Genomic DNA, 18,907 nt, shown 5'->3' with positions numbered 1-18,907 from the left:
CTTGCACACCCATGTGCACACAGCAAATGCAGAGCAGCCCTGATATGCCAGTACCCTTCACTCCCAGCCCACAGGATCGCCACCCTCACCAGTGCTCCTCACACCCTACACATAGCCCTCTGGTCCTGCCAGTGCCCCTCACTCCTGATGTTCAGCCCCCCCATCCCCACTGGTGCTCCTCACTTCCAACTCACAGTCCCCTGTCCCCATTGGTGCCTCTCACTCCCAACCCATTACCTGCAGCCCCCCCAGTGTGTGGGGAAGAGGAGGGTACGTGTGGGGAAGGGAGGTGCCCAACCATAGGCAATGCCATTGCTGTAGTGTCAGGGAAGCATGGAGGGGCATGTGTCCCCCCAGATTTCTGCACCTACAGTGGGGCACTAGGGTTGCAGCCTGACTGTATCAGTACCAGGCACGAACCGTCTCTGCAGCCCACCTGCCTTCATGGCCTAGCAGGCAAGACTCATTTCTGCTTCCACCACAACTCCCGTGCCAGCCACGTCACCATGGAGTAATGCCAAACCTCCAGCACCATGAACAGTAACAGACTGAGAGGAGAGAAATGGGAGAAGTATGCTGCCCTCGCCTCCTCCCCACTGCTGGCTGCTTGCATGCTGGGCTGTGGCTCTACCCCAGAAGCGAGGTGGGTTGGGAGCAGCACGGGCAGCCTGAGGAAAGTACCAGCAGCAGCTGGGCTATGGCAGTCTTGCCACCCGGCTCCACCCTCCCACACTGGGTCCTGCCTGCTGAGCCACAGAGGCAGCTCCTGCTGGCTGCCAGTCCAGCCAGACTGCAGCCCTGTGCCCAGCAGTGGGCATGCATGCCCCCCCACAAAGCCCCCAGTACATTGCCTATGGTGACCCAGGAGTGCACACAATGGTGGGGAGCTGACTCTCCCACCAGCCTCTCCTCCTGCTGGCTGTCCATAGCTCTGTCCCACTTTCCAGCTAGGCCCTGTGGCCACATATCCCCACCCTGGTCCTGCACCTTGTGTATTGCCCCCAAGCCCAGCCCCAACCCTACCCTACTCCCTCCCCCTCACTGTGGGGGCTTGGCACAATCTGCCCCCCCTCCCCCCGCTATAGACTTACCTATAGGCAGCTGGGGGAGCTGCTGTGCACCACTTTGCCGGGCTGTTTTGCTGGCGGCATGCATCTGTACGCGCGCACACATGCACGTGGCGCCCCCTGCATCTGATCAACCTCCTCCCACTTCCCCCAACCCCAAGTAGCCCCTTTGCAGGCTGGAACTCTGCTAACGGAAAACCTGGATCCCTGGTGATAATAAGTTCCCACTGCTAAATCAAGAAACCAAGTTATGAAGACATACTACATAGAGAAATGCCTCTGTCAAAACCAAGGATGACTGGTTCAAGGAAGGGAACTTAATCTGCTTCATAATCTGAAACTTGAAAAGGAACACCTTCCTAGAGTATCTAACCTGCAAATATCTTTTGCAACGGGGCAAGAGAGTTAAAATTCAGCCCCATACAAAAGAGCTACAGGCTCCACGGACCCTCTATACAGAGGTGAATTTACCATATCAGTTATGTACTAAAGGAACATATTTTATTTAAAAACATTATTCTGATCTGTTCTTTTAAAAATGAAAATGTAGAGTCTACGAAGAACACGCATGATAGATATTACATAGCAGACAGAAAAAAGGGAAGCAACACTAGTTTTTATATAGTTAAAAAACATGTTGATTAATTTTTTCTTCTTTAAAGCATTATGCATTGTAGCCAGGAATGTATGTTTTGAATCACAACCGCACATATGCTTTGTTAAACTATAGAGCAAGGCTATCCAACTTCTCAGAGGCCAGGGGCTGCATTTGAGAGGGCAACAGACCTCCTGAACTGCAAAACTTGCACCCTCCCCCACCATGCTGTACAGCATACACAATTTTTTAAATAGAAAGACATTTACCTTCTAGCTGTTTTTCTAGCAATAGTTGCTGCTCTCTTTCTTTTCGCCAAAACGCTTCCTGTTTTTGCCTGATTCTGTGTCGTAGTTCCTCGTCATCAGTGTCAGATGATTCAGAGCCTCTGTCGCTCCTCTCATCCTCACTGTCTCCTGATCCATAACCACCCAGTCCACCTGCGTGCATAAAGCCCAGTCTATCACGAGGAAAGGTTAAGCCTTGTTCTTAATATTTCTGTGGGGCAAAGAGGAAAGTACATTGCCCTTCCTTCATTTCCTCTTCTCTGAAAAGACATTTATTCTAGGGAAAATACAAATGCTGTTTGACTGGAGTCCTCAAGGTCCCCACATCCGTATTGATGCTTAGTTTTTACTTTTACTCCTTCTGGAACAGCTTATCTAAAAGTGATCATGGCACTTTTCCCATTGTATGGAAGAACAAACAAGCTCCTTATGGAAACAGTAACAAGGTCATCCCTTATTCATTTCCAAGCACGTTGATAGAAGAGGAAAATGGCCAGAACCCTGCTCCTGAAGACATTCCTGAAATTATTTCAACTACTTCAATCTTAAGACTTCCTAAATCTCACCATCAAATTTTCTACAGTGAAAATACTGGATTTTAAAAGTAAAGAGAAGGAACAGAAATGAATTTCTTTCTCCACAAAGAGAAAGCTACCATTAACTAACAGACTATCAGAAAGTAATAAGCATCCGATATAAAGGAGTTTTATATTTTTCCCACTTGAGGTTCTCCAGATCTTTAGTTTTTATATTAATTTTACTATCTAAACATTTGGGACACAGACAATTGAAACTAGTGAGAGAGTTCATTATATCACAATGTCATGTAACTACTATAAGTGACCACTGACATTTTGTTTTACTAGATCATGGTAAGATGACAGGGTTGAGAAAGATCTTTTGCTATTACACCTCAGATAAGGATTTCAAATCCTTATCCTGCATGTCTTCAAATGGATAATTTTGAATATAGAAGCCTTTGCAAGTGTCTAGTTTTTCAGTAGGAGTGTAATTAATTCTAAACATAAGAATTCTTTTAGTAGCACACTAAACCATTACGTTTATAACAAGATCAACTGTAACACACTGTCCAGTTGGATCAAAACAGGAGAAATACATAAAAATAGTAATTTCCTTCTACGAGACTGTAGTTTGCTCCTCAAACAATTAATGAAAACATCCCATTAACATGAGTCAGGAAGGAAAGCATCCAACCAAAACAGCAAGTTTCTCTTCCAAGTTTTTACCTAGTTTACAAAATTAGGACAAGACTCTGACACTCTACACGTTTAAAATAATTTCTCTTTCTCCACACAAAGTCCCACTGACATCAATGGTATTACTTGAAAAGAGTAAAGAATCAGAATCTGACTAATAAGTAATTATTGGTAATTACAGTCTAGTTTTCAAAAAAAGTTCTCTAGAAATTCAAGGCAAGAGCGATCTCCCCTTTAAGCCCCTCTCAAAAATAAGGAACATACTTACCGAGTCCAGTGAGGGAAGCCAGTGCACTGGACTGTGCCAGCTGTTTTGCAGGAGCTTTGTATCACATCAACAACAGGAACAACATGTTAACACAAATAGCCACGATTTCATAGTCATGAGATTCTATGGTATTGTTAAATCTACTACTATTGCTGTTTTGTGGGGGAGAGAAGAAACATTAAAAACGCATCATCCATTTAAAACGAATCCTTGATTTTCTGACCCCGTACGTTTAGAATTCTTAATGTGGGTTAACAGCGAACTGGAAAAACACAAATCTATATTCATAAGTCAGTTTCAAAGTTACAGAATCTGCATATAAAACTCAGATGTCAGTATTTACATGTTTAATTTTATTATGTCACCTGCAGTTGCATATATAGTAGCATATTAACAGTGAAAGCAAATGAATTACTGAGAATTCATAGTTCGTCTCTTTTCACCTCTGATCAATTAAGAGTCTGAGATAAAATGAAAGAAGTAAGAAATTGCTAGAACTTAGGAGTCGTTAACACAAGGGTACCATCATAACTAAAGAAATGAGTTATGTGAAAGAAATGGAATAACTGAAGAAACTCACAATACACTTCACAGGACAACAGTATGTGATTACTGGATTTGATTTCTAATTAAAGTCTGATGGATAATACTTGGATTGTTCTTGGGGGACAGTTGCTATGGAGTTAAGTGTTCTAAAGACATGCATATATAAAATATCCACAAAAGGAAGTCAAAATAAAGTATACCTTTAGTTGCTTTACGGTGTACGTCTTTGGCAACGTAATAAATTTCTTCATTTGTGACATCTAAAAGGATTTCTGTCAGTAGCATTTTTGTCAAAAACATCTAAAGAAAATAATTATAAATAAGATCAGAGGAAAAGGCTCCAGACTACGTTCTAAAATCAGTTATACTGAGGAAACTCAACTGCTTAGTTTAAGATTTCAGAAGTCAGAGCAAGAATACAAGCTGTTCCGATTATTTAAATTTGACTCGATTTCCAAACTAAATTGTTGTAAGTTTCACCAATGTACTGTATTTCAAGAAAACACCAAATAAAGTGAGCTTCCCTGCTTAAGATGTGCACCTTAATTTTAGACAGCTGATTTTTGGGGAAAAGCACGGTATGTAAGCAAGTAAGTTAAGCTCATCATAAAGCTATCTTCTTGCCATATATGGCAAGTGTGTATTAACATTTATATAGACAGGTATATACATTTATCACCTCCACATAGTGGAGGATATTTATATGGTATAGTAGAGATGCATGCATATATAAAATCATCACAGTATGTGTGTTATGCCTATGATTATAATGTCAGTCACAGAAAAGTACAAGAGCTTCTCTATGCCTGAAAATATAAACATATTGTATAGGTGTAGACGCTTTTCAGAGAACTATGTTATCTGTACCATCTGATACTCCTTTTCTTCTTCTGTCATTTCTGGTTCGCTTTGCTCCTCTGGAGGAGCTGGAGATGGACTCCTGCTGACTTTTCCAACACTTACAGCCTCTGAATTTTCAACATCATCATCTTCCTCATCACTGTCCTACAAGAACATTGTATATTTTAAGGTTCACTTAGATTTAAAACATCAGTTTTTCTGTAGGATAATCAAGTTGAAATATCACATCAAAACAAAGAGAAGTCCTCAAACATGCTCTCTCACCTCCAACACCTTACCCCCCCAAACAAACAGTTTCTACCCCCTCTACAAGTTCTGTAAATCAGATCTCAACTACCACATATCGCTATCTGCAAGTACAGATTTGATGAATCTTGAATGAACTGTCAAGACCAGTATACACAGCTGACAATTCATTGTTGTTCTTGTAGCTGGTGACAAGGAAGCAGAGTGGGAAAGACCATGAGGTAGCCTGTTGGCAGCCTTGGCAGGAAGTTCCACTGAACAGAACTCTTATCAAAAACCTACGGTATCTGCTGACCAAAGCAATCACCAAAGGATCAGAGTTCATGGTTAGGGACCTACTGAAACTGCAATTTGTGCAGAAACCATGATTTTACCCAGGCCCCATGAAAAAGCATGAGCTCCACAAAAGAAGTGTAGGGTCTATGCTTTTGACAGGCTCCCAAAAAACAAAAAACCCCAAACTCACCAAAAGTAAAATGCTTGCTTCCTTTGGGGAACCAGCAGTTCTTGTGGCTGCTATGGCCTGGCCATGCAGCCCATGGGGGAGGGCTGCTGGCACAGCAACATGGCTGCCACCTCTGCCCCTCATTGGCTGTGAGGACTGTCTGTCATATGCCCCCACTCCTTGCCACCAGAGGGGAGGGGCAGTGCTGCATGACAGACAGATTTCACAACCAATCAGAGATATGGGCTGGGGCTGTATGACATGTAGCCCTAGCAGCCAATCAGCAGCGAGGGTGGAGCCACTGGAACCCCCTGGCCAATCGGAGGTGTGGGAGGAGGCCCTGACACGCTCCGCCCATGAAAATAGTTGCCAGCCCCACAATCTGCATGCGAAATTGGCCAGCTGCCATTTCGACTTCGGTAGACCCCTATTCATGGTTCTTGACAGCTTCCCTGTTTCTGATCCCACCCATTCAGGTAAACCATTGCTTTTGCAAACGTACTGTAGCAAAAAGTACACAGCACTGAAAATATAGCACTAGAGAAACATAACTGCTACAATACAAGGTTCCCTCAACTGCTTCAGTGCTGCAAGTGTGGATACACAGAATCTATGACACTCACTACTTAATCTAATTCTTTATTACAGACACCTCTGTCAAAGTCTATGCCAATTGCCAGATTATGCAGACATGGAAAGAATGGGCAGATTTATCATCACTACTTTACACAAAACCACCAAATAAAGGTAAAACATCTTTTTAGACTATACTTACAGTTTTGCCCATTATCTGCTACAAATTTATAAAAATCAGGTAAATGATACTGCAATAGTGACACGTGGTTAATTTTTAATGTAAGAAACAAAGTGATGTGGATAAACTGAAACGCACAGTTTCTTCATAAAGAGATAAATGAACATTAACAGCTTTTAAGAAATACAAACCTGGAAAAAAGTCAACCCTCCTACTTACAAATTTACTTTTTTGAGGTAACCGTGGACCATCTCCCTCTTCAGTTTCCTCAGTGCCTTTCTTTTCTTTTTTAGACATTTGAGAGCGTTGTTGTTCCATTCTCTCTCTCTCCAGCTTCTTCTGCTTTTCTCGTTCCATCTTTTCCAGACCCTCACGAATCCAAGCAGGAAGCGTTCGGCGTTTAACAGCATCTGCACAGGCGAGATTTGTAATTTTATCAGAAGGGGAGAGAAAAAGAAAAGAAAAAAAAAGACCAGACATGCTATGTGCTATTATTGGTAAAAAGTACCTTGTAATAATAGCTTTATTTATTTATTCATTTACAGGCAAAAAGTGATTACCGATTTCAAATTTTACATTTCTTTTTAAAGCAAAAGACTTCTAAAGTGAATCATGCTTTCAGGTTTTTTCATTAAAGAGTGGTTAACATGTACCAATCTGCGGAGGCTCCTGCTTCACAGGCATCGTGATAGGTGAACGCTGACGATCTCTGAATGACGGTCTTTCCCTTCGGTTCTGAGGAGGTGCTGGAGGTGTTGGTGGACCTGGTGGCCCTGGTGGTCCTGGCTGCCAGTAAGGTGGATGAAATCCACCTTGGGGAGGACCAAAAGCAGCCCCATGCTGAAAGAGTAATGCAGTTTATTTTTCTTCACATTTAATACTATGTATAGCATGTGTATGTGTGTAAGTGGGACTACAGAAATCCATGCAAGTAGAAGATCCATGATTCCTAGGTTAAGGGCTTTCTACCATTTTACACTGGTTCCAAAAATCTAAATTTTCATTTTTATATTTATGAGGAGCTTTACAGTTGGAGTCATGTCTTTTAACAAACTTCCAGCTTTGAAAAGAGATTTTTAGAACGTAAATGCTGATGCCACTATCAACCTGAAAGGGAGCTCAGAACCCCCTGAAGCCTGAACATTAGGAGCTACCTCACATCAATAACAACAAATTCCCTATGATCAAGCATGTATGAAGTGTGGGCTTAAGGGTAGAGGTAATGCACATAATTTTGAAATGTGGCCCCACCAACAGCCTATTCTATAACTACACATCTTGAAAACAAAGTTCAAAAGTGCCAGGTTTAATTGCAGGTTAATTCCAAGACCATGCATCTTCCAGGATCAAGGATGCTACCAGTAAAAACTTGTTTTTGATTAAAAGTACATTAAAGTGTATTTAGAACAGCCTTTGGGCTCCAAGCAAATTGCCATGCAACCCAGAGTTGCAAAGCTGATGCGCAAGAGTTCATATTACATTTTGGTGCCTGAAAATAGCCACCGAACACATCTGTTTGAAAAGATTTAGGAATAAAACTCCAAACAAATATGATCTGATCATTTATATTAACAGATGCTTCGTTATTTTACTATCATTTAAGCCAAATTGTGTTTACTGAGTAACCTGCTATGAAGAGAATTTTCTGTGCTGCTTTCAAAGTTTTGGGAAGTTTTCTTTAAGATTTGGTTCCAGAAAGGAGCAAAAGACAGGAGGGCTTTCTAATCCTAAAGCTTTTGAAAATGGATGGTTCACCTTATGTCTGACAGTGCCACACACTAAAATTCTGCCATGACAAGCAGGATAGAAAACAGAAATAAATCCTTGCGCTTGTAAAGTCTTCTCCATAGAATTATACTATCTCTGAATACAGGGAGATGTTCCAAAAGATACAGACTGTTAATAAATATACTTTTTAAAGGTTTGAGCATTCAATACCTGTGAAAAATCAGAAAAAAAATATCAGTTTTCTCTATCTAGAGATTTTTATTTTTCCACATGTAACATCCTCATCTATTCCTTATATATGCTATACATAACTTGTTTGCCAGAGTGAAGAAAAAAAATGGATGTGGATTTTTAAAAATAATTGTTTATTCAGAGAATCACAGAAGATAGATATGGAAAGGATCAATTGGATCATCCAGTCTATCTCCCTGCAAATGCAGGACTGTTCCCTACGGTACATTTTCTAGTGTATTTAAATATATTTTCTAAACTTTATTTATTATTTTTAGATTTTACACAACTTAGTTATATTAATTATATTTTGAAAAACAGTGAATCATTTGAATATTGCACATAACAGCCATTTCTCATTACTAGTACGGGAAAAAATATTGTTTTGCCTCAGAGCTGAACTGAAAACACTAAAGTCTTCTTCTGTATGCATAAGGTATTTTACATTTCGTAAAATGTATCTTAGCAGACAACAGACTTTGTAGTTGTTTGTAGAACTGAAGAATGAAAGTCGCCGCTAGATATTCTTAGAGGAACACTTCCACGGAAGGGACTCTGCACGTCTACAACATTAAAGCAACAAATATGTTTCACCTGATAGTCAAACTGGTTCACTGGCCCCATTGCAAAGTTATCGGGAGGTCCCCCAAAGTTGTGATTGTTCTGGTTAAATATATGCCTGTTGTCAGGAGCAAATTCCCCACTGTCCTGACTGTTGCTGTCTTCAGATGGAGGAACGATTTCCATTGGACCTTGGGCTGGAGGTATCCATTGCTGATCTGGAGGTGGATGAGGGGGTTGGTGAGGCATTCCCCATTCTGTTTAAGATTCAGAATACAATTTAATATGTGGTTAACAATGGGACAGAAAAAAAAATCACAGATTTTCTTATTCTAGTAATATCAAGATTGCCAAAAAGCCAGAACTTTTAGAAAGCAATATGTCAATACAAAGTCATATATTTTTAAAGCAAGACTCATTGTTACCTACAGTCAGTTATGATGGAGGTTACATTAGAGCTTCCCTGAATTCCTACTTAATGTCCAACAGCTGTGGTTCATCTATAGCTTGTCTATTTTTTCTAAATGATAATCTTGATTTTAAGATTTCTAGGGGCAGTGAAATTATAACAATTCTCTGGTAAGTTAAGTTATTTCAACAGTTAATAACCCTCACCATTAAAAATGCACACCTTATTCATAGTTTTCTTCATGCTCAACTTCCAGCCATTGGATGTTGTTATATTATACCTTAAATCTCCTGGACCAAAGAGCCATCATTTTATTATTAAAAAAAAAAATCTGTTTCCCATGCAGGTACTGAGAGATCATGATCAGCTGAACCCTTAACTTTCTCTAACAAACAGATCAAATGTCTTGATTCTTTATTTCTACATTTATCCAAGAACTTCTCTCTGCATGATCCAACAGCTACTTGATAATGATTTAACATTTCTATGTCCACTTCCCTCATCTTACAATTCAGAAAGTTATTAAAATAAACACATATTTGGAACGTGCTGTAATTGTGTTATTATGTATACGATTATGCCGTACCTCTTAGAGGTGGCTGCAGAAAACTTACAGACCAGAGGGAGGAGGAGTAACTACAATTAGGATTAAATTTGACATTCTAGACTCCTTTATTATGCATATCTAAAAACTGTAAGTGATATTATGAAAAAGTCTAAAATAGAAATTTGGCTCTGTTAACTATGACTCGTTTGTATAGTGTTATTTGAATATTTGGGAAACCACTGTTCTTTTAAATTATCCCGTACACATGCAAAAAGTACCGTTTTCCCCTGGTTTTTGTCAAATCAAATGCAATTTTCACTAGACCAATGAAAAGTATGCATATGGATTTAGAACCTGCTTCCCTGCCAAATTTCAAACTGCCATTACATTCTGATGATATGCTAGATCCGTTTAGAGCTATGAAAAACACTTTTAGCAAAAAAACATTAACTCAGTTTTCAGTCTTTCCATGTTTGAAATTAGCTGTTTGGGGGCGGGGGGGAGCCCCTATACTGCTTCGATCAAACTAAGAAAAAAAGAGAGAGAAAATTATAAATAACTGAAAACGATCCATTTTACTGAAAACATTTGGTCAGTTTTAAGAAAAGATTATTTAGGTGGGATGCACATAGTGGGATAGGAAAGGCATCAGAAAAGCCTCAAAATGGGACTGATATGATAAAAGTACATTTTACAGATATTTTTCCCTTTCATGCTCTCCAAGGTTTTAAAATCCTTTGAGCCAGTATTTCATAAGCTACATGTTGGGCACATCATGTTCTACAGTCTGTCAAAACCATGAGAAAAAGTTATAGGGCGTGCAACAGGGAGACAACAGATGTCTACTTCCTCTGGAGCAGGGGTGCTCAACCCGTGGCCTCGTGTCATCTGGCCCACAGGGCTCTTTGTAAGTCCAGAAATTTGGCAATGGGGAAGCAGTGGCACTGGACTCATAGGGAGCCCCAGGCCCTGCACACTGGACCAAGTAGGAGTGGCACCAGGCCCCAGGGCCCAATCCTCATGGCTAAGAGGAGGCAATGCCAGATCCCTGGAGACCAATTCAGCACTGGAGGGCAGAAGGGGGAAGCACCGGGTCCCCTGGGGACCAACTGCAGTGTGCAGGGGTAGAAGGCAACAGTGCCGAGCCCTTAGGAAACAATCACAACATGCAAGGGCAGAAGGAGGCAGTGCCAGGCCCCTGGGGACTAAGTGTAGCACAAAGGGGTAGGAGAAGGCAATTCCAGGCCCCTGGAGAACAACTGTAGCATGTGAGGGCAGCACTGGGCTCTTGGGGACCAATCCCAGTTTGCAGGAGGGGACAGTGGCAGACCCTAGGGCAGGGGTGGGCAAAATGCAGCCCACCAGGCTATTGTATCTGGCCTGCTGGGCCCCTAAAAAATTTAGAAAATTAATATTAATCTGCCCTGGGCTGCCTGTCATGCGGCCCTCAATTGCTTGCCAAAACTCAATAAGCAGCCTTCTGCCCAAAATAACTGCCTGCCCCTGCCCTAGGGCCACTGCCAACACTCAGGCCAGGGAGGCGCTAGTGCCAGGCCCCAACCTCTTACTGACCAGAGACTAAGAAGTGAAACAAGTAACCAGATACAAATAGTTAACTGCAGGTTACCAAATAAAGTATAAACACATTTTCACTAGAAGGAGGAGGAAAACAAACCTGGCTGCCACATTCTGTTGAAGTTGGGATCCCCCTGAAAATTGCTATGGTTGTTTGCACCAGATTCTACTCCTGAAATCTCCTGTCCATTTGGCATCATTCCTTGTTGTTCCACCACGCCCTGCTGCCCTGAGGCTTCTCGCTGAGCAATCCATGCTTGAGCTAGTGCAGCCCAATCAATCTGACCTAAAACAAATATAGAACAATTTATTTCAATATTTAAATTTCCAAAATATAATTATGAGTTATACATATAGTCACTCAACAAAAATACGGTAACAATATTCACCTGCAACAATTACCTTGCTGATAATTGATACTATGCACAGTATGTGATTACACTACAGTTTTATTGCTCATTACACATTTCAATGTGTGTTCATACTCGCTGAAGTGGAGTTTCTCTATATATATATTCTATAAAACCATATGGAATGTTTCAGAGTGCACTTTATCACCTGAACAGAAGGTAGTGTTAAGCTTTCTTGGTGGGAAAGGGTACAAAATTCAAATTTTAAAAGGTGCAGACCTTGTAAAGACTTAAGAATGGGAAAGATGTACATAGTTATGATAAAACATAGATATACCACAGGTTTTGTAATATGCATACTCCTCTACCATCACTCCTACAGCTCTTGTTTTCTTTGCTTACTCTTCCTTAGTGTGGTCTTAAAATTTGTTCTCTGTTCTGTTTTGAGATCTGACTTGCTATTGTTTATGAGCCAGTCTCTCCCACCATCATTCCTTGAATCAAAGCAAGGAAAAATACAGGAACCAAGGCAAACTGAAATGTGCCAACACGTAGCAAACAATGGATATGATATACTTTACAATCTTCAGAGTGAAGAACCACAAAACACAGACAGACATATATATCTATACATAATAAAGATATCATAGGTGGGGGCAGCAGCCCTTGATACGAGGATGACAAGTATACATCACAGGATCATAAGACAGTAAGGTTGGAAGGAACTACATGAGAACATCTAGCTCAGCACCCTGCTCCAGGCAGGATCAGCCCTGATAACACCATACTAGCCAAGTATCTGTCTACCTGTTCTTGAAAATCGCTAGAATCCTCCATTCTAGGGATGGAGATTCCACAATTTCTCTAGGCAATCTGTTCTAATTCTTGAGCCCCTGCATAGCCAGGAAGTTCCTCTTAGTCTTCAAATCTAAATTGTCTTTGCAAACACAGGACAAGTCTATCTCCATCCTCTTTATAGCTTCAAATATTTGACGACTTATCAAATCCCCCCTCCATCTTCTCTCCTCCAAACTTCTTTCAGTTCTTCTTCATAATCCATTATATTATACACACACATATACATACACATACATATACAGACATACATATACACATACACACATTATATATACATATATACACACACGCATATACTCCTTATTCAGCTCTGTTTGTACAGATGTGTAAAAACATAAACAGAGTTCACTTTGCTATATTTCTCAGCATACATTGTTGTATTATTAATTTTTGTGACTTTTTCCATATGTTATAGTTTGTGTTAGTCCTTCTATTATTGAGTTTATCTTTGGAAGAACCGAGACAAAACAACTAGCTTGTGGTTATAACAAGTGACAATAGGCAGCAGATATTATAATGAGTAAATAATACCTAGGCTGAAGTGCAGTTTGAGAATTTAAGTAAGAGACAAAGACAACATGGAACTAAAACACATGCCAGCTCAGTACCAATAATGACAAATCAGTTTACTTGTATTCTGATTATTCTGAAAAACATCAGAAATGCAAAACCTCAGTAATAATCAACACAGCCATGCAGATGTTGAAACTGACCTTACCAAAAAAAATTAAGTTTTATTTTGATAGTGGAACCTCAGGCATGTACTTACTTGGATCTTGTTGGTGCTGGAATGACTGCATCCATTGCTGCTGGTTCAAAGGCCACTGCTGCCAAGGCTGCCCACCTTGATCCCACATCTTTACTCCTTTATATATTCTAAATTCAAACAAAAACAACACTGTTTTCAATATGAATTAATACTTAGGAAATGTTACACACTCAAATGCATTATTTCCCAATTGCTCAAAAAAATAAAAAAATCTTGCAAAACTAAGTTAATAGCAATATTGGTATAATATGCTTACTGGAGGAAAATAACAATTGTCCTAAATACCAACTGAAAAAGTTAATTAAAACTAGTTTAAACTGTTTATTTAGTTCAACAAACTTCGAAAGACTTCAAAAGAGTAATCATTTTCCCTAAATTTACATAAAGGTAAGTAGTAAATTACAAAAATCCATCTAAGCTGCAGCAAAAAAAGTTTTGAGAGTGTTATACATGAAGTGTAAAGAAAGTAACTAGTTCAATTTTACAACTTCATAGGAATATGCTATAAATAAAAATAGGACAATGTAATCCAACTGATGTACCTGGGTGTTTTTGTGAGGAACGGTTTCTTTTCTAATCCTCGAAACAAGCTAGATGCAAAACTTGACAAAGGAAGGACCTGATCCTGAAAAATGATCAATGTGTGTTTGTGTGGGACCTGTAGTGAAGTTCAAGACATGTATATGATATAAAATATGTAAGAACCAAACTTCTTGGATGATGAGAGACAATGTTGAGGATATTTAACAAGACAAGTTCAGTTTCAAGATCACTAGAAAATATAAGCCTGAATTTATTTAATTTCTTTCATGTCTTCTAGGTTGCAGAATATAAAAGAGGTTTCCTAATTATATCAAAGCACCACTGAATGGAATTGCTTTAGGACACACTGGGCATTTATACACAGCCTTTCAGAGTGGACCTTTTAATTAGAGCAGCTCTTGGAGCTCTTCTAATTAAAGCCCCCAGAATGTCTCATGTATCAGAATCCCCACGCTTAAAAACAGTGGCAGGGGCACTAACTAACATTCATCAAACAAGCTTTAGTTAAAATGCCCCTCCCCCCAACATTTTTAAGCATGGGGCACTGATACATGAGACTATGGAGTCTGCTGGAGTGCGGTAATTACCAGACTCCAGCAGACTCGATTAATCAAGCCTGCTCCAACGCACTGTAATTACAGTGCATCAGAACAGCCTTGCTGCTCATGTACAGGCTCCCACTGACGTCAAGTAAACCGAAGAGAGAAAACAAGTCAGTAGCATTCTGATCTGTACCAAATAAACCTAGTCTTTTTTGTAAAAGTAGTGTAGAAAAATTACATGCCAAGGGCACATGTCTGCCCTTTGAAAACACATGGCAAAGTCTACCTTACAAGAATGTTGCTATTAGACTTCAGGCTTCAGTTAAAGTCATCTTATCCCAATTTTGGTTTCACTCGGAAGTAAGGACAATGTAAACCATTATGCTTGTTTGTTCAGTAATCTAACCCCTTCCAAGATTAACAAATGTGGATGTATGTACCATACTAAAATTCCATCAATTGCAGATGATTATTGGTCCCCAAAGAAGTGACAGGTCACATGGTGCCAGCCCCCTCGGTTTCCATCAACTAAGCTATGTTAAGAAAAATAAATGTATTTCAGTATTCCCATTTTGGCTTTTTTATATGCACATGTGCCGCAGATTGCTGCAGGGATGTAATAAGATCTCCAGTAGATGGTGATCACCAATAGTAACACAAAAACAAGATGATCACTGTACTAGACCAGGGGTAGGCAATGTTTTTTGGCCGGAGTGCCAAAAAACCCACAATATCTACCTTGGAAGGTGCTGGAATGCCAGAAAAACAAAACTGGGGGGGAGGTGGAGGGTACATGGCAGGACACATTGCATATTAGTATATTTAATAATCATAAATGTTGCCTTTGCTGTTGTGTATTCCTTTTTTGTTGAGCATGTTGCAATGAGAGAGAGAAAAGAGACAAATAAGAGAAAGAGAAGAGAGAGACAGAGAGAAAAAAAAAGGAAAGCAGAGAGAGAACCAGGCACATATGCACACAGAGAACCACGTGCACAAACACAGAGAAGCAGAACACACCCAGAACAGACAAAAGCACACACACATCCAGAACCAGACACATGTGTGCACATAGACACACAAAACCAAACAGAGGCAGACAAACACAAGGAACCAGATGCACAGGCGAACAGAGCCAGGCTCCTGGGCCACTGGACAAAGTCCAACCCAACAATGCCCTAGTCCCACCAGAGCCCCTGTGCTTCCCTGGGGAGCCAGCCCACAGGCTGCAGCGCAGCTGGCCAAGGCCCTGACCTGGAGCCTGCCCAGCAGTCCAACCACCCACCCAACCCACTCAGCTAAGGCTGCAAAAGGTGCAGTGCTCCTGGCAAGGGGCAGTGCCAGCCTCATCCTGGTGGGGGGCTGGGCTCAGAGTGGGTGGGAGTCAGGTGGGTTCAGCTGCAAGCAGCCTGGGCTCCGTGGTTGGCAGCAACTACCAGAGCCTGGACCAGCTGCAGCCAGCTGCTCCGGACTCTGGCATCAACTCCATACTGGTGGGTGCACGCGTGCCTTGGAGTAGATGGCGAGGATAGGGCCTGAGGCAGCACAGCCTTCCCACTGTCTGCTATGAGGTGCACATGCAGTCGCCGCCAGCATGGAGCTGATATAGGGGCTGTGGAGCCCAGTCGTCAGCTCTGTGCCAGCAGCGGGGGAGAAGCCAGGGTTGCGCTGCCGACTGTCCGCTCTGAGATGCATGTGCACCCACCAGTATGGAGCTAATGCCAGAGCCTGGAGCAGATGTTTGCAGCCTTCTGGCTACAACTGGCCCAGGCTCTGGATAGGTGCTGCCAACCATGGAGCCTGCTCTGCTTGCAGCAAGGCTTGCAACCACTCAGCTGCCTGCTGGGAGCAACCTGGGCTTCATGGCTGGCAGCAGCTGCCTAGAAACCAGGCTGGCAGTGATGCGCTGAGCAAAATGGCCTCGCGTGCCGTGCTCGGCACACGTGCGGGGGGCTGCTGACCCATGGACTAGATATTGTATTGAGAACTTATGCCTTCTATTTTTCCATATTATATATTAAAAAAGAACTGAATTTCATAACTGATCTACAATCATGGGATGAAAAAGGAAGTTAACTCAATTTCATCCTGTTTTTCTGAAGATATTAGTCCGACAAGATTCTAACTTTTGGGTCTTAACTTTTCAATATGAAACTGCAATCTCATTTTGCAGGTTGAGACCTTTCTTGAGAGAGCCCCAAGAGAAGAAAAGTGGTTTCCTTCTAATTTCATTTCTCAAAAGAGACCATTCTATTGGATCTTCATTTATCATGAGGTGATAATCTTAAGTCTTCAGTGTGAAATTGTCTAAAATTTCTGCAGTTTCACATTTGGAAGCTAAGACAATGGAAAGAATCCTGTGGGTGATATCTTTAGTGAACTGATGCTACTGAAGAGGCTGAAAGCGTTAGCTTTCTGTGCCTTCACCATAATCTCGCATGTTCACAGTAAAACCCTGTGTACAAGTGGACCCACGAGCCCCCTTTGATGTGGCCTGCCATCCAAGACTACCCCTATGAAACAAACCTTCAAAGATGAAACTTTGGGAAACCCTATAGAAAGTAGATGTCATAGCTGTCATAAATCAGCAGGGTGCCAGAAATGACACGTGAGATGGAATATTTGGTTTATGTTATTAGGAGACCACCTCCACACCCCTGCTGATCTTTCCATCACCAGCCAGGATGGTTTTAGGACTGTAATCCACCACCAGGGCAAATATTTTCCAAAAAAAACCCAACCAACCCAAAACCAAAAAACCCCCAACATCCTACACTGAAGAATCTGGACTGGTCTTCAGTTTTCCCTACAGGGAGTAGTTTCTGTTAAGTCCAAGGAAGTCATAAGCTTATAGGACTGAAAGTAATTCACTGAATTAATATGAACCAGGTTATTGGGTTAGTACAAGTTTTCCTACAGAAAAGTTGATCATCACTGGTTAACGAACACTAAATTAACCTGCATTTAAATATACTGTTTACACCAAGTTAGCACTACTACTAATTGCTAACTAGGAAAACACATGATATACACACGTAAGTGAATGGTTTCATGCATATTTATTCTGATTTTTACAATTCAACACTTAGTTTATTAGAAAGTGGTAAATGATGCTTTTTATTTACTAGATGATTAAGTTATTTATGATAAACTGCTTGCAGGTAGAAACCAAAATTCAATTAAAATGCAAAAGCCCAAGCATTTTAATTCTTATTATTAGTTAAATAAAACTACCTTCAAAGTAATGGACACATGAGAAATTACTTTATCAAAACATGTTCTGCATTTATAACCAAATAATTTTTCAAACAAAAATGTGATGTCTAACCTTAGACAACTGAACTGATTTGATTTGGGTTACCAGAATCTTCCAAATGTAGAACTAAGAAGTGGTATCCTCTTGTACCTCATTGTTATTGCTGGATGAGGAAGATTTCCTACATTTTTAATACTGAGATGCTCAAGTCTAAATGAGCTAGTTCTTGAAATGAACTAAACTGACAAAATATACCATCTCCAGAGGATCCTACAGCTTGGTTTATCACTTCAACAAATTCCCATACCAGATGTTTCATAACTGATTTCCTTCAGTTCAGTGATGTGACTTTCTTTAAAAACAACTTCAGCAAAAACATTCACTCTTTGAATATCTATGTGACTTTAACAAACATATCTGAACTTTAATACAATCCATACTTCTTAACGATATAAAACCAGCATTCATTTATTTTCCTCTCCCCAAATCAACAACATAATGTTCTCAAAAATAAAAAATGGATCTCTTGAACAGATAAGAGTCTCAATACCATAACTGACAGGCTGTGAGGTATGCTAATGTATCTGATGAAGAAGCTGACTTCCTTCGTACCAAATTAAATAACTGATACATGAGCCATTACCAACAAAAGGTGGTTGGAAAAGAGTGTCCAAGTTAAAAAGATGGTAGAAAGAACCCCTGAACTTAAGGTATATGTTGTGTTACTAAGGTTAGACTGGAGGTATAATGGGAGTAATACCATACAAAAGATACGTGGCTGGACCTCGTTTCATCTGTCTTTCCCTAGTATGACAGTACAACAGAGATACTGGATAGCACTTGAACATTTTCAAACTCATTTTGCAGGAGAAGGTTGCTGTAATATGTGAGCAAGTGCTTTGGGAGGTTCTAAGATATTCATCTTTCAGAAAGAAAATGCAGAGCACCCTTGAAAAGAAAAAATACACTGGAATATACAATGCAGTGTAAAAATAGATTCTGAGGGCTTGGACATGTCTCTTGCTTGCTAGATCCACAAGATCCACCTCCTTCCTAATAAAATCCTTTTCATTTTGATATTTAGAAAATAGGAACAGACTACAGCTCTGATCTCAACAATGAATGCAATATCAGAAGGTGCAATTGGGTGAATGTTCAGAGAAGAGAGTTCATATGGAAAGGGACATTCACACACACAAATGCACAGAACAGCGATAGTTTAATTTTGGATACTTTAGCCTCCAATTACATTAGA

The 18,907-nt window shown here is 40.6% G+C and overlaps 1 protein-coding gene across 1 annotated transcript in view; it reads right to left on the bottom strand.

Annotated features, from left to right (window-relative positions):
* Positions 1-18,907, bottom strand: part of PNISR (PNN interacting serine and arginine rich protein) — a 38,060-nt gene that overhangs the window by 12,258 nt on the left and 6,895 nt on the right. Inside the window, exons 2-10 of the mRNA XM_019520178.1 lie at positions 13,315-13,421; positions 11,438-11,623; positions 8,840-9,063; positions 6,940-7,126; positions 6,506-6,696; positions 4,848-4,985; positions 4,181-4,280; positions 3,435-3,488; positions 1,932-2,102 (exon numbers count right to left, since the gene is read on the bottom strand). Of these exons, the coding sequence (XP_019375723.1) occupies positions 1,932-2,102; positions 3,435-3,488; positions 4,181-4,280; positions 4,848-4,985; positions 6,506-6,696; positions 6,940-7,126; positions 8,840-9,063; positions 11,438-11,623; positions 13,315-13,402 (1,339 nt within the window). The 5' untranslated portion in view covers positions 13,403-13,421. The remainder of the gene's footprint in view (positions 1-1,931; positions 2,103-3,434; positions 3,489-4,180; positions 4,281-4,847; positions 4,986-6,505; positions 6,697-6,939; positions 7,127-8,839; positions 9,064-11,437; positions 11,624-13,314; positions 13,422-18,907) is intronic.

The sequence above is a fragment of the Gavialis gangeticus genome, unplaced genomic scaffold (genome assembly GCF_001723915.1).
Source record: "Gavialis gangeticus isolate Ggan-Ray unplaced genomic scaffold, GavGan_comp1, whole genome shotgun sequence".
In the NCBI taxonomy this organism is placed as follows: Eukaryota; Metazoa; Chordata; order Crocodylia; family Gavialidae; genus Gavialis; species Gavialis gangeticus.
The sequence above is the reverse complement of the archived record's forward strand: the minus strand, read 5'-3'. Positions and strand labels throughout refer to the sequence as shown.